Consider the following 15,906-nt stretch of genomic DNA (forward strand, 5'->3'; position numbering starts at 1 on the left):
TTTTACATAACAGGCCACAATACATGACCTCCTAGACTGATGAATGATCAACGTTGCAGCTCTAGAACACCCTGGGAGTGTGACCCTAGATCATCAACCTCCAAGCCAAGAAATGAATAGCCCAAGGGGAGAGGCTGGGTACTATAGGGGAGGAGGATTCACTGGAAGGAGAACAAAGGCACAATTGACATATGTAGAATGCTCAAAAACCAGGTATGTCACAGCCAATAAGGGGATGGCAAGATCACTGGTGCAATATTTCCCACATCTTCTGCTGCACCCCTGGAATGAGGAGAAGGGAATGCAATGCAAACAGAGGCCAAAGGCCCAGAGGACAAACCAGGGACATGGAATCCACCCCCAGACTTTCTGACATCAAACATCCAAACAGAACTGCAGGAGATGGGTGTTCTCATCTGATACATAGGTGTCCAGTGAGGGCTGACCCAATTGGGCTGTTAGTAGCTAAAACACTTCCAAAGATGGATAGAATGACCCAGAGGACAGGATAGCCCAGCTGAGGGGAAAGTCTGCCTGGTTCTCACTCGTGGGATGAGACCTGAAAAGACTAAAGTTGCTTTTCTGCCCTCTAACAGATTAATTGAGTCACCTTTTCTAGAACTAGATGCATGGTCCCCTCCGTAGTAGTTGATCTAGGCCTTTTCTACCCAACTCTTGGCCCTGGCTTGGACTTATTGGCCTTGAAGAGGAAGAGCAAACCCTAATGGACCTCAATGGATCCTTGAGAGCTCCCTCTAAGTTGAGAACTGAAAGTTTTCCCGCTAGGACCAACAACTCTGCAACTCTTGATCTTCCATTTTGAGTCCCCACCCCAATGGCTGTCATCTGTGTGCAGGAATATTGGAACTGAAGGGGTTAATAGAATTCCCCTTTGTATGTGTTTCTGAAACTACCGCTACTCTAAGACTTGGGAAATTGCTGGAGTCGCTCGCATTGGGCTTTGTAACCCTATGATTGTGGTGTCCGATGACATAGGAAGTGATTTATCTATGCTTCAGATCCAAGTGAGCCCTGTGAACTACAACGGTGGTTGCTGAGACACGATCTCAGACTCATAACCAGTCCCTGGAAGAATCTAAAAAAAAGTTCAATAATCTCCAGAGCTGAGTTTAGAAGAGTCAACTTATGACCTCTGATAGGAAGAAAGAGTCCAAGTTGGTCTTGAACAAGGCTCTGATGAACTAATGACTCTGAGAAGTCACAATGTGAGATTTCTCCAAGTTCAGAAGACATACTAGCTTCAGAAAAAGAAAAACAACTTTCAGCTAGTCTGATTATGCCTTACAACAGGGTTCTCCAAAGGTGGCTCTTGAGGGCAGGATCCATGCCAGATTTTTAAGATAACTTCATTTATCTAAATGGGGATATGCAAACGATCTGGCACAGATCCAGCCCTCCAAGACCGACTTCGGAGAACCCTTCCTCATAGGAAGGGACAGAAATTAGCTGATCAATTGAGAGAAGGGTAAATTTGAACACCTTAAAGATGTAAAGAAGCCTCTCCAGGAAGAAATACCTTCACAAAGACTTGAAGAGCAGATGCCAGACTCTGGGGAAGCATTGTGGTTTGATAACGATGGAAGATCACTCTAAATCGCAGGACGTGCTGATTGATGAACACAAATATGAAATGTGGCATCTTTCAAGTCCAGAGGTATCAGAAAACAATGGATAGCCACTAAGAGAATCCCAGATTACAAGGAGACATTCCTGAAGAGTGTTTGTCTAAAAATCTGATCGACCTTTTGAAAACGCAGGATAGGTCTGTAACTTCCATGTGGTTTAGGAACCAAAATAATTATGGAATAAAATCTCAGTCCTCCATGGACATCATTTAGGGTTACCCAAGGGTCGCAGTTGCAACCCCTGGTATCCCTCTGTGACCCCTGGCACATTGGTTTTGACCCTTGGCCGCACAGAAAAGTAATACGCTTGTGAAAAAATTAGTTATTGTTTCAAGTAGATACCAGCAAAAAAGATAGATGGCTGTGTCTTCTGCTACCCCACAGCATGTTAAGGGAGCAAGAAAGACAGGAGACCGTAGGGAAGAGAGAGGGGGCAGAGGGTCCTTGTCCTCCAAGGGTGGCAAAACTAGTAGAAAAAAACATTGCCTCTCAGCTCACAACTCATGTTCATAAAGGGGTAGTTCACTTCTATTTGGAAGAAAGCCTCTCTACTTCCACTATTTAAAAAGACAACGTTGGATCCGAAGGATCCTAGCAGTTACCGCCCCATTTTCTGCTTACCTCTACCAGCAAAGGTAGCAGAAAAAATCATGAATACCCAGTTGGTTGACCATATCCAAACTAATAATTATCTAGACACCACTCAATTCGGAGTCCGCAGGCCATAGCGTGGAAACAGCCCTGATCAAGCCCACCAAGGAGGCACTCAGCTTAATCTTTCAGCGGCTATTGATATACTCACTCATAAGCTGCTGCTGATTCCACTGACAGAAATTGGCGCTACCGGCCCCGCCTGAAGTAATTTCTTACTGGCCGGGAACAGTTGGCCTGACATGGTGAGTTCATCTCACATTTTCTATTTCCTAAGCGGGGTCCCTCAGGGGTCCTCACTCAGTATCTCACTTTTTAATGTCTAAATAACTCCTTGGCCATTGTCATAAAAAGCTTTGGCTTTTCCTTTCAACTCCTACACAGACGATACCCAAATTGTTGACTCACTGGCCAAGGATGACACAGGTACAAGCTCTAGACTCTGCAAGTGTATGCAGGCAGTTAGCACAACACAGTTTTAATTGGTACACCTAAGACAGGACCCTACACTCTGCCACTGCCAAATGTGCTGTTGTCTCCAGGTTTTAAATAGTCTACCTGGGGTGGCAGGAGTTTTTTCCTGGGAGCCACAAAGACTTGAAATTGATCTACTATTGCACGTCAAGAGCGCACCCAACGTTTTGTCTTTCAAGAAGCTTCTGAAGACCTGGCTTTTTAATACTTACAACCCCCTTAAATATTCTTTTGCCTTTGCCTCTCTTCTGCATCTTAGCCAATGCCAAGATACCTCTGGGTATTTGTGCGCTTTAGACAACTTATTAACAGAAAATAGCATAACAAAAGCCTTGAATATTTTCCAGTGTTTTCCTTTCTTCTGGACTAGATCGTTAGATCACAATTAATCATTTTACCCCCAAAAAATGCAGATGTCAGGGCCATTTGACCCTCTTTGACTTCCACAATTCCATTCGGAGGTGCCTACGAGTAGCTATGTGTGCTCCAGATGAAGTTGCCAAAGACCACACAGGATCAACAATTCTTATTTTATTGTAAATCATTTAAAATCGTAAAAATATCAGTATGAATTAAAACCTTATATATTTGGGATACCTCTCAAGTACCCCCTTATATTCTTAAAAAACACTGCACTGCTTCAAACAGCACAGCCTGGTGTACTAGGAAAGTATTCCCCAACTTTGACAATTTTGTATTTATATTTATTTTGCTAAAAGACTATTAACCTGTTACGTGCTTTTGTTGGCCAATGGCTGTCGCTCGCACTACTTCCGTAGTGCTGCGCACGTCCGTTGGCCGACGCGACCCCGCCCACTCATCAGAGCCACCGCACTAAAAGGGTTAAACTGACCATATTCTCCTTGTGCCTGATGTACAGTAGTGACCTCTGTCTGCAAAATATTGGTTCTACCAAAGGCTGTTGGATTTCTGATAGCTGGAGCCAGGGACAAATCAAGTATTAAGCAGATTCAAATTTGTTCCCACAAAGTCTGCAACATGCAAGCAAATGTGATGTCCCTCTGCAAACTTGCTCTTAAGTTGTTGATGGGGAATAACGGCAGACATAAGGTCATGAATTTTTTATGAACACATTGTTAGTGCAGTTTAGTCAAGTTGCCTGTAGTTTTGTGCCGTATATGTTTCCAGTGTAAAATGTCATTATTTGTGTTTTCTGAAACTTCATGTTTCATTATAATGTGTTTATTTTTTTATAAACCTTTCTATTCTACAGATTGTTTCCATTGTTCAGCTCTCCAATATTGCTTTAACATGTGGCTTAATGTGCGTGCCTAAAAAGTGATTGACCTATGGTTTTGTGATTGATTTCTGTTCAAAATGAAGATTTTAATGTATCTTCTCTGGCACTTCTCAGCCTTTGGTAATAGTTGATAATTTGCATATTTACAATACATCACATGCAAACCAGCCTAACCTCAAGACCATGTTGAGATGGGATTAAAGCTAGGTTTCAGGCAGGGGATGTATCAAAGACATTTACTCAGAACTTTGCCCCTAGTTCAACCTATTCCCAAACGTGATGGGTTTGTATGCCACCAAAGGGATATTATTGGCACTAAGGACTGGTAAGATGGAAGACACAGATAAACAGCACGGACTGACATAGTGTTCCCTTAGGAAATATTGGATACATGCTGATTTCCATTTCCAAATGTTCAAATTAAATTGGGTTGTCCTCTTCTGAGATGATATATCCCTAAAAATTGGTATGCGTCCACCTGATCAATTTTATCTGCTCTGTTATACACTAATATTTAGTTTTTGTTAGTTTTCAGAAACAGGTCCTTGTTTTATTTGTGCAGTACACCAGGAAACTTTTGCAAGTAGACGCAGTATGCAAACAGTATTACAGTGTCATCTGCATACTGGAGCAAAAGGTCATGCTGGCCTCTCATTTTAGAAGGGAGATATCAAATGCCCTGCACTTTTACCCATATATATGTTTTATGTTGGTTGGACAAAGGTAGGGTGAGCATGCAGTCCTGCTGCAGGCCCAAATTACTTGGATTTTATTAAGTCAACTTGGTGCCTACATCTTCTTTTAAACATATCCATGTGTCATCTGAGTCCGGCCTTTAGAAGTGAGGCAAGGATTTCTAATTTAATCTTCTTTAACTTTAGGGGAAGTCATGGTAATGCCTTGCAATTTCTGCTGTTTCCAAAAAAGACATGGATCGCCTAATCTATCACCATCCTCCCTTTAACATCCTCCCATTCAATATCCTTCCATTCAACATCCTTCCTTTCAAGATCTTCCAGTTCAGCATCCTTCCATTTAATATCCTCCTGTTGAACATCCATCCATTGAACATCCATCCATTCATTCAACATCATCCCATTCAACATATTTCCAATCAACATTATCCCATTCAACATCCTCCGACTCAGCACCCTTCCATTCAATATCCTCCCATCTCAACTTTCATCCATTCAACATCCTCTCATTCAACACACTCTCATTCAACATCCTCCAATTCAACATCCTTCCATCCAACAGCCTTCCATTCAGCAACCTTCCATTCTATAACCACGGATTCAGCATCCTTTCATTCAATATCCTCCAATTAAATATCCATCCATTCAGCATCATCCCATTCATCAGCTTCCCATTCAACATCTTTCCATTCAGCATTCATCCCTTCGGCATCCTCCGATTCAACATCCTTCCGTCCAAAATCCTTCCATTCTTTCAAAGTAATGCCTATAATTACGTGATGAGAGGGCAGTGAACCAAAGGTGGACTTCTAGGTCAGGTCCCTTGAGATTGAGTAGCTGTTGAAGGTATTCAATCACCACCATTAGTTGAGCCCCTTACACATACTCCCCTTTAGGCAGTGCACCTTGGACGTGATTCTCATCAGCAGGCCTTTGCTCTAGAACCTGCTGTTTAGAATGAGGAGCATCTGTGGGCCCAAAGGCAGCAGCTGCAGCCACTAGCTTAGAGATCTTCTCCTGAAGTTCAGTACAAGAAAGAGGGAACACCTCCTTCTCTTGAGGAAGAGCAGGGTCCATGGAAGCAGGATGCTGTTTATCTACACTCTTTCAAATCTCCATGCTTCAAGCAGGACGGACAATCAAATGCAGAATGCCAGCAGAGTCTTCTGAGCACCAGACTTCAATCCAGACTGTTGCTCTGGTTGAAGTAACTGACCATCTGCTGAGATAGAGAAGTGATACCATAGTGACAATGCATCAATTAAACATACCTGCACCGCAGGGACCTTGCAAATGTTCCTGCAAGAGACACAGGGAAAGATCTATTCACAAGATCAGATTACCATTTGCCCCACTTGTTTGCTCCTATTCCCTTACCCTCTAAATGGAGGCATGGCTACTCATGTATGCAGGACTGTGATGCTGAAGATAGATGATGAGGTAATGTAGTGACTGCGGTCTGCTTATTATGTTTCAGTTAATCATACTTATGCACCTTCCTTAGAGTTCATCTGTATTGTTGTTATTGTATATGTTATGTTATGTGTCTTTGTATACCGCAGAACTTACCCAGCAGACTAAGTGAAGATCCAGGTCTTCAGCTCCATGCAGAATTCAAGAACAGAGGAGGTTGATCTGGGGGAGGTTGTTCATGGCTTTAGGAGTGTGGTATGAGGAGGCACAAACTCCAGATTAGGTTCCATATATGTGGGGCTGTCTGTAAGTAGGAATCAAGCTGAACAGATGTGTTTGAAAGATTTATGGAAGTCACTGTGGTTGGTAAGGTGCATGGGGCCAATTTAATGTAAGGTAGAATGGCAACATGTCTTCCATACATATTAACATATGAAAAATAAGCCCTCCTCACCTGGTTGTTGTTGGCCCACAATATGCTCTTTGTGTTGACATGCACTCCTTCACCTTGTTGGTAGTCAAAGCTTCCCACATTTATCAGCCGGATGTCGTCATCATCAAATACCTGCACACTGAAGATGTCAAAAGTGCTCACAGGATCTCCATTCAAATCAAAGTATATATTCGCCCCTGTATCAAGCGTGACGTTGATGTTCTTCACATAGTGGAGGACCTGAAGGATTGGGCAACAGAAACAGAGTCTCTTTGACATGTTGTAACTGTTGTGTAGTTCCTAAAAATACATAGGATCTGAGCGTTTGTTGGACAACATAAAATAAGGGATTGGTGTCTAGATTGATTCTGGGCACACCCACAGGATATGTCAGCCTATAGACCAGCTAGCTCACAGTGCCACCATAAGCCCCCTAACCTTACCAAGGAGCGAATAGTTTCTGGCAACCATCGAGCATGACAACCCTTGACCCTTCAGGGATCGTGGAAGCATTACATTACCTATCAATAAGTCAATCGTGCTCACTTAGGGGTCGATTACGATGGCGGTTGGAAAAAGCATTCTGTCCTCCATGGTAGCGGAAAATTACCGTCCGCATGTACCGTGGTAAAACCGGGGGTCAAACTAGGATGCACTGCCTGAAAAATCCTACCTCAGGGGACAGATTTCACGATACTCCGCTGGGAATGTCCGGTAAAGCTAAAAATCCATCCACGGTGGTCGGAATTGCTGCGGAAAGACCCAAAACCGCTGTTTGACCAGCGGACAGGAACGCGTGGAGGTGTCCGGGATTCGATTTTCGCTTACCGCAGTAGTGCTTACGCCATCTCTGAATGGCTGGATTTTCCGCTGCGGTGTGATGGGCTGTTTGAGGCATAGTGATTTGTCCGGCGTTCGTAACATCATTCTGCACGGCGGTCTCTCTCTATTGGCTCACTCTGCCACCGTTGCGGAAGGAAATTTCTCGCAGATCCCGAAACTCACGCATCGGACAGGAAATGGGCTATATTTGCCCATCATAATATGACGAGTGCAAGGACCGTCGCAGGAGTGCGGAAAAGGACGTTTTCCGCCACCACCAAAACCACAGAGGTGCCTACAACCGCCATCGTAATCAGCCTCTTAGTCTCAGAGAGATACACAGATTAAACGGTGGGGACGTTTTCAATAAGCATTTATTGAACCACCATCCTTCGAGTATAAAACATGTTTGTTGCGACAATTAATACACAGAAGCTAACGTAAGAGATTACAAGCACCAACAGAGTAAATAGAAGGTAGAATTCTACCATGGTGCTAAAACAATGAATATATGCAGGCATATAAACATGGCAGTAATGAAGCCTACCCCTACGATGCAGACCCTGCCTAAGTGTATTAAAGTTTACCTAGCATGGATGTGTGTGTAAAGACAAGAATCCCCTAGGAAAGAGCCAACCCCGTTACCTGATAGGAGAGAATGAAGGACCCCGTCTTGGTCACAAATTGGACACCCCGCAAGGAATGTCAGACCACTGCGTGTTGAAGCTTCAGCATGCAGGTCCCCACTGTCAGTGTGGAAGCTGCTCCTCTAGTTATCTAGCGAAGGTGTGGTTCTTTTATACCAAAAAGGTAGCCTCCGGGGCTCTACCACAATCAACATGTTGTGAATACGATTATGTAAATGAGCCTAAATCAATAATTGTAATTATTCAAAGTAGCTCTGTCATTCTAGAATGAAAATAGTGATGAGTTTGTACAGAGTATTTTAATCCTGTCATGTACGTCATGTGCAGGGGATTTTACTAACAATCCTCATGCATAATAAATGAGGCTAGTTTCAAGGAAACCAATCAACATTTATCCAGCACATAACTGGGAAAAACGTCAGTGCTAGAACGGCTATTCAGAGCAAGGTAGGACAAATGTAGGTAAAAGGTTGCTTTGCTACTTAGGCCTAGGTTAGGGAACATAACATAACCACCACTGGAAAATGAGAGGAATTATTGACTGCTGAGTCAGATCTGTTCTTGGATGGACGTGTGGAGTGGGCATCATAACAGACCGATTGTTGTTCATAGGTGGGGAGGAACAAGTAACATGCTCGCAATACTATATTTTATGCAATTTATTCACTGATTAGGCACAATTTCTAAGAGCTAATTAGGACTGTAAGTGTGATCGTTCGTAAAGACATTGAAATGACAGAATGCTCATATGTTGGGGCAAACATCCTCTACATGGGTCTGGAGATCCATGCTGCCTTGTACTTTTTTTCTGGGTAGGGTGGCATTTGTATGGTTTGGCTTGACAATGCAGCTGTCAACAGACAATTATGTGTGTATCAGCAGGTGAGAGGGGCTTCGGCATGATGGGAACCAGAAGTACATCTTGTGAATGGACAGATGCTGTGTATTTCCACAAAAAAAGTGCTCCCCCCCTCCAGCTGTGATCATTTTGTTTATTTATCCAGCTGCCAGAACTTGAACGTTTAGGGGCACACATAAGCCACATAAGCCAATATGATGCTAGTAAAGTGTTATAGATAACTATTTAATTTACCGTGTTTCTCTCTGGCAGTAGCACAGATGGGAGGAGGGCAGTGATTAAAGAACATGGAATTTTAGGTGTGGTTTGACAGTGCATTCATGCACCTGACCTAGTAGCATTGCCAGTGCCTGACAGACAAGCTCACCCACTGGCCATTCTCCCATTTAGAAGTTTATGAGACTCTAGAACTGGATTTTGAGGTGGAGCGGTCACCCACATTGCACCCTCTTTTTTAGGCAGTGACTACGGCTATTCCTACAGCCTTCCCATGTGCAAGGTTCAGCCGAGTTCACTGTAGAATGGGTTCTTTTCCCCCACTTCATAGATGGAAAGAGTACTTGCGCATGTTCATGTAAAATGTGGTCCCAAGTTAGGTCGTTTGTAGAATTGGCTACTTGAATGGTTGCTTTCATTAGACGTAATGCGTGCACTGCCTTGTGCCACTTTGTGTCACATAGGCATTGCATAGGTGATCCTTGTATTTTCATATTTTCATCCATGTATTTTAACACAAACTCAGATTTACAAAGGCTTGTAAACCTGGGTTTGCACCACAAATGACAGAGGCGTAGTGAGGAGAAATATCTTTATTTCTCCTTGTTGCATTCCCTTTCAAGCTCCCTCCTATTCACGCAGCGCAGCACTTCAAGTTTGCTTGCTGCCATGAACGTTTAATAAATATGCCTGAGGTATCAGGTGATTGACAGCATGGGGGCTGGGTTAGTGTTAGGTTCCCCAAGACCGATGATAGGCATGGAAGTCTTCAAGTTTTACATTCAAATACCTCCTGCAACTGAGCACACTTGCCTCTGTTAATGAGGAAGGAATGTACTAATCCATCCAAAGTCACCACATTTCCCTGGCCACATTGATAGTACTCACTCCACCAATCCTGCTGTCCTCAGATTTGTGTTCTGTCCTCATCTACAGCACACATACATTTTTGCTGGACATGCTTTACCTGCTACGTTCAGATAGCGGTCATGCCTATCTATGATTTGCATAGCACCCTAACACTGAAAGGTTGCACAATATCCCATTGGCCAGGTCTAGTCATAACTATTGAGGGCCTTGACTAGCACAGTTCTACAAGGATTTTCTATCATCCAATGAGGACCTGTTGTGGTACAGACATAGGACTCTGACAGTTGCCACCCCTTTCCAGATTAGGAAGAAATCTGGGCTGAACCAGAGGAAACCACTGCTGCTTTTGATCTGTGCAAGGGGACAGACAGGCATCCCTGAGAAAAAGCTGCAATCCATCTTCTCAGGAAGAGTGATTGGCTCCCAGCTAAGTGCGGAGTCCAGGTGACTGAGGGGGGCCTGTGAGAAACAACAGTTAGATCACAACTGCTCAAGCAACATCAGGTTGCCACATCCTAATATTCAGAATTTGTCAACTTTGCACAACATTAAGGTGCAGGGGAAGATCTGTCACCTATCTATCTTGCAAGTGGAAGTCTTCTTCATCCTTGCCTTGCCCCTAATGGTCCAGGAAGCATGTATTCACCTTTCAATAGCGCCTAAACATCTTGAAGAGTATTCTGACTTCACCTCGTAGAATGGAGATTCAGTCCTACCAGGAGAAGGCTGAAGGATTATTGAACTATTGCGATTATGGGTGTTGGTGCATCTGATCTTTAAATATTGCTTTTTAAACCCTCCCCTATCACCACCCCAGGACCTACATAATTTTCAAATGACTGTGTTGGGTGCCACCATTCTCTTGGTCCTTCACTAAGAGAATGTCTTAATAGTGAGCTGCAGGTCCACAACTAACTGAATCATCTAAGTGGGTTTATAGGTATGGTAGCACCTAGGCAAGCTAGTACAACCTAATGCTGGCTCAGTAGTGACTTGACTAGTGGGATTCCAATAGACTGTGCCATAGGACAGATCATGGGCCAATGCATACCATCCTTGTACCATGAGATTACATTATTGTTGTTTATCAAGTTTGGATGATGCCTCACTCATTGGGCAGGGGTAGTTTGCAGCATCGTGCAAAGGTTTGTAAAAATTGCACCACACCCTTGTCAATATTCTTCCATCAGTAACTGAAACCAAATTATTGTCAATGCAAAAGCACAGAGCACAGAGCTTCTTGAGAAAACCGTACTTCCTCCTTGCCCCAAATATTCAATTAAAATTATGATCCTTGGAGTGTGTACCGGCTATAAGTGCCTGCTGCTCAGAGGTGCGACCCTATGGACACACTATATAAAAAAAACACTAACAGCAGTGCAACAGACAAACAACGTGCATTTCAAAAAGGTCACATTTCAGACTGTATATGTTCCACATCTTCTTTATTTCACTTGTATATAAAAGAAACACATCTCCAGACGTTACAGAAAACAGCCAATGCATTTCGTTCACCACATGCAAAATTCTTCAGGGTATTTAAATTTCATGGCCATGTGTCATATGTTCATTCCTGTAATTCCACCTGCCACCATGAGAAAATACTTCTTTATGCATGAACAAGATTTCTATCAAAGATTGAACCCGTTTACACCACAGTTCAGGCAAGTCCGCCTATATTGTTGACACATTAATAAGTGTCCCAGGCCACAAAACCGCCTTTTCTCACAGCTGCGAGTCTCAGCAAAGCAAAAAGATAAAAAGTAAGCCTGGGCTATTCGACCACAATGCCTTGAAAAAGGCATGTTCTGAAAGAGAATACTTGTCTATTCCATTTGGGGTCAACATTATTGTTATGTTAGCACACCACTTGTACGCAACTCAAATAGTCACAATTGAAGCCCAGCAACCTTTGACTGCCCTGGAACACAAGGAAAGGTTATCACATCCATTGCCAACTGGCAGAGATCTTTGAACACCAGTCTCTAACTAACCTGATGCCAGTTAATAAATACAGCTCTTTTGCATAAGACTGTACACAAAGATGGTGATGAGCAAATGGATAGAGGCTTCAGAGAGTGTTCAGAGCTTGGATACCCTCACGGGTGACAAGTAGCGCTCTACAAATCTACCAATGGATTAATTGATTGAATATGTACAGTGCCAAAGGCTTAACCCTCCATCACAAGATACAAATATGAGCTATTCAGCTGCAAATTGGAATCCTAGAACAATGATTAGGCAACTTATAGTGACCAGTAAGAACACTGCAGAGGACTGCCCTCAGACTCTCTAGTTCATGGGCAAAGGTGAAACTGACCTACTATAACCTTTCTAATGCAGATAACTTGGACGTGTGACATACAGTGAGGCATGCTAACATCTTCCATGTTTGTGACAAAGGAAGGCATGTGATTCTAGGGTATGTCATCATTGATGATATCACTGATGACCTCACAATGACATCCAATGAGCATGACAGTTTGATGTATGATTATCAAACTGCAAGGTATTTAGTGACCTTTATCTAGATCAAACTTTAGATACCTTTTGTACTGCTAATGACAATACATTCATCAACATGCTTGACCTCTTAAAGTGGCTTGCATGTGTTGAGGGAGCAGGTTCTCCATGAAGACTACTGTACATGTGAAAGGTTGTGTATAGCAGGGATTTGACCACAGTAAGGGGATTGGGTGTCTGGGGGGAGTGGGATCTCACTGAAGAGTTGTACAAAGGATGAAGTCTGTGTATAGTAGGAGTTTGGGCACTTAATGGGGCTGTGTATCTGAAACAAGTGGGCTCTCTATGAAGAGCCCTGCACAGTGTAAACAATGTGCAACACAGAGGCGTGGCCTCGTAATGGGGCTCAAGTGTCTAAGGGAGTGGGCTACAGTATAACTATTTTATATAAGCACATATGTCCACGTAGTTTATACTTCACATTATTCTGTACCATTTAGTACCTATGTACATATTGGAAATGCTGTACTGGTTCTTTGAGTAAATTGGGCAACAGCTGGGTGGATGATTTAATCCATTATGTCATCAGTGATATCATCAGTGATGTCATTTGAGATGTCATCCATTAGCTTATTGAACATATCATGAGTGATGTAGTACATGAGGTAATAAGTAGTGCATTGCAGGGGCACAAGTTATAGTCAGTTCACTGAATTGTAATTGGCCCATTTCTGTGGGTTTTGAGTTTAAAAAATCACTCATTGACTCTCATTGTCATCTAACTATAATGTCTCTTCAAGTTTTGCTTTTTTCAGGGAATTTCTAGGGGTTATTATAATGTGAACTTGTAGGGGTGGGGGGGGGGGGGGTTTAACAAAAAGAAAAAGCTAGCGTTCAAAGTTTCCCATAAGGTCCATTTTTAGATTTTGTAGTGACATTTTTTTGATAGTATTCTTTATTATTGAGAATTAATGTGTGTTATGCAGTGTATTTCTTTCACTTTCCAGTTTCCTTCGGTATGCTTGTAATACTGCTGCTGGACCCTCACAACCATTTGAACTACGCTCCGTTCGCGGAGCTTGCGAAGTTTCGGCAACTTCGCGATGCTCGTAGAGCGCGAAGTTGCAGATTGCTACGCAATTTAGCACATAGCGTAGTAGTTTCACTTCCTCGCGCGCTCAATATTCATTCTCGCGCGCGCGGTAACGTCTTACTGTGATTCTGTGTTCGCCAACTTGCTTTTCTGTCCGTTTGTGTGAGCCACGAGATTTGTAATATGGCTTCCCAAGCCCTCGAGAGTGTGCAAACGCGAACACGTCATTCAGGCGCGCGAGCTGACTTCCGGTGCCTGTCTTGGTAAGATCACGATCTTGAACATGCAAAAACTACAATCTGGCGAAGAATATCTCTTGAGCTTCATGAAACCTTCTCTAAAATGATCATTTTGCTCCGAAAAACTCCTCAGATTGTGATTTTGCTGTAGTCTTTTGTCTAAGGAGTCCTTTAATTTTTTTACTCTTTTTTTCAAGAGGAAGGAAGTGCCCCTGAGTCTCCAACTTCCTGTTCCTGTCCAGCAGGCTCCTCCCGGTGCTTTGCCCATGTGCTGTTCAATTTCATTTGTATTTGGAGCTGGAAGGATCCCTTTTTGTGTCTGTCTGCTGCATCATACCATTGGATTGGATTTATTTGAGGACTTTTGGATTTGAGATTTAATTTACTACAAGTATGTTGGAGAATTGGTGTGTTTGTTTCATTGGGGCTTGTTTGTACCTAGTTTTTTCTGGGATTTTCATTGTTTTTAAAAATTATTGCTGTGGGTGGCCTGTACTTTCAATAGGGGCTTAGTTGTTTTTCTCTGCAATTTCAGCCAGTAGGGTATCCATGGGTCCATGTTTCGTGGTAACTGTTGAATTTCAACATCATGTAGGGCATGGATGGCATAGGATTGAAATGCTAAATTTGGCTGTGGTGTATTTCACTGTTTGTGTGTGTGTGTGTGTGTGTGTGTGTGTGAAATACCTTTGTTGGATGTGTGTGCTTGATGTGTAATTTCTTTCCAATCCTTTCGTAGCCCTGTTGATTGTCATTTTTGTATTAACGCTGTGTTGTTCAGCAGGCCTCCTTTGTCCGGTCATATATAGGCCTGCTTCAGTTTATTGTTTTCCATGGCCTTTTGTGACTGTGAGTGGCCATGTGGCTCGTGGCAATTTTGTGGTGGTAGTTTAGTAGTGTGTGCTTTTTTTTCCATAAAGGCCTGCATTTCTTTTCTTTGTTCCCCTTGGCTTATGCTTGTTGTTGTTGTGTCCTTGCCATGTGTGTGGCGGCCATTTTGTGAAGGCAGGCATTGTGCTTTTGCCATAGGCTTACATTGTCTGTCTTCCATTTCTTGTTATTGTGGGTGTGTAGCGGCCATTTTGTGGAGCCATCCAAGCAGTGTGCTTGCTTTTGCCATTCTGTTCCAAGCTTGTGGCCTAGTCTGCCAGTAGGCCCAGAAGTAGTCATCCTCAAATCTTTGGTGGATTATTTAAATTTACAGTTTGTGTTGTCTGTTGAATTTTTTTTACACCATGGATGGCTTTGGATTGAATTGCAAAGGGTGTTTTTTGGGGTGGAATAGCAGTTTTTGGGTGTGTGTTAAATAAATAGGGCTTTTCAGCCAGTAGGTAACCCTAGGGATTCAGCTCGCGTACTTTCGGAAACTCTGCACAGTGCGACAACGTGGACTTACAGTTTTTGTCATTTTCACCCTCTCAATATGCGTGTTCGCGCACGCGATGAAGCCTTTTTGTACAGTTTGCGATCCCGAACACGCAGCATTTGCAATCTGGCAAACAATATCTCGTGAGCAACATAAATCCTTCTCGAAAACGCTGATTTTGTGCATTTTGCTAAAAAAACTCCTCAGGTTGTCATTCTGCTGTAGTTTTGGAGCACGGAGTCACTTTATTTTAAAAAAAATATTTTTAGGAGAGGAAGTAAGTTCCACAGAGACTACAACTTCCTGTTCCTGTCCTTTGTAATCACTTTTTTGTTATTATTGTGGTGGGTGGCCTGAGCATGTGTGTGGCGGCCATTTTGTGACTGCAGGCATTGTGCTTTTGCCATAGGCTTACATTGTCTGTCTTCCATTTCTTGTTGTTGTGGGTGTGTAGCGGCCATTTTGTGGAGCCATCCAAGCAGTGTGCTTGCTTTTGCCATTCTGTTCCAAGCTTGTGGCCTAGTCTGCCAGTAGGCCCAGGGGTAGTCATCCTCAAATCTTTGGTGCATTATTTAAATTTACAGTTTGTGTTGTCTGTTGAGTTTTTTTTACACCATGGATGGCTTTGGATTGAATTGCAAAAGGTGTTTTTTGGGGTGTAATAGCAGTTTCTGGGTGTGTGTTAAATAAATAGGGCTTTTCAGCCAGTAGGTAACCCTAGGGATTCAGCTGACGTACTTTTGGTAACTCTGCACAGC

At 43.0% G+C, this 15,906-nt stretch overlaps 1 protein-coding gene across 1 annotated transcript in view; it reads right to left on the reverse strand.

The window, feature by feature from the left end:
- Positions 1-5,356: 5,356 nt before the first annotated feature.
- LOC146808541 (extracellular calcium-sensing receptor-like) overlaps positions 5,357-15,906 on the reverse strand; it is a 69,459-nt gene continuing 58,909 nt past the window's right edge. Inside the window, exons 4-6 of the mRNA XM_085623991.1 lie at positions 6,595-6,813; positions 5,999-6,026; positions 5,357-5,493 (exon numbers count right to left, since the gene is read on the reverse strand). Of these exons, the coding sequence (XP_085480117.1) occupies positions 5,357-5,493; positions 5,999-6,026; positions 6,595-6,813 (384 nt within the window). The remainder of the gene's footprint in view (positions 5,494-5,998; positions 6,027-6,594; positions 6,814-15,906) is intronic.

Source organism: Triturus cristatus, chromosome 8 (genome assembly GCF_964204655.1).
Source record: "Triturus cristatus chromosome 8, aTriCri1.1, whole genome shotgun sequence".
NCBI classification, from domain to species: Eukaryota; Metazoa; Chordata; class Amphibia; order Caudata; family Salamandridae; genus Triturus; species Triturus cristatus.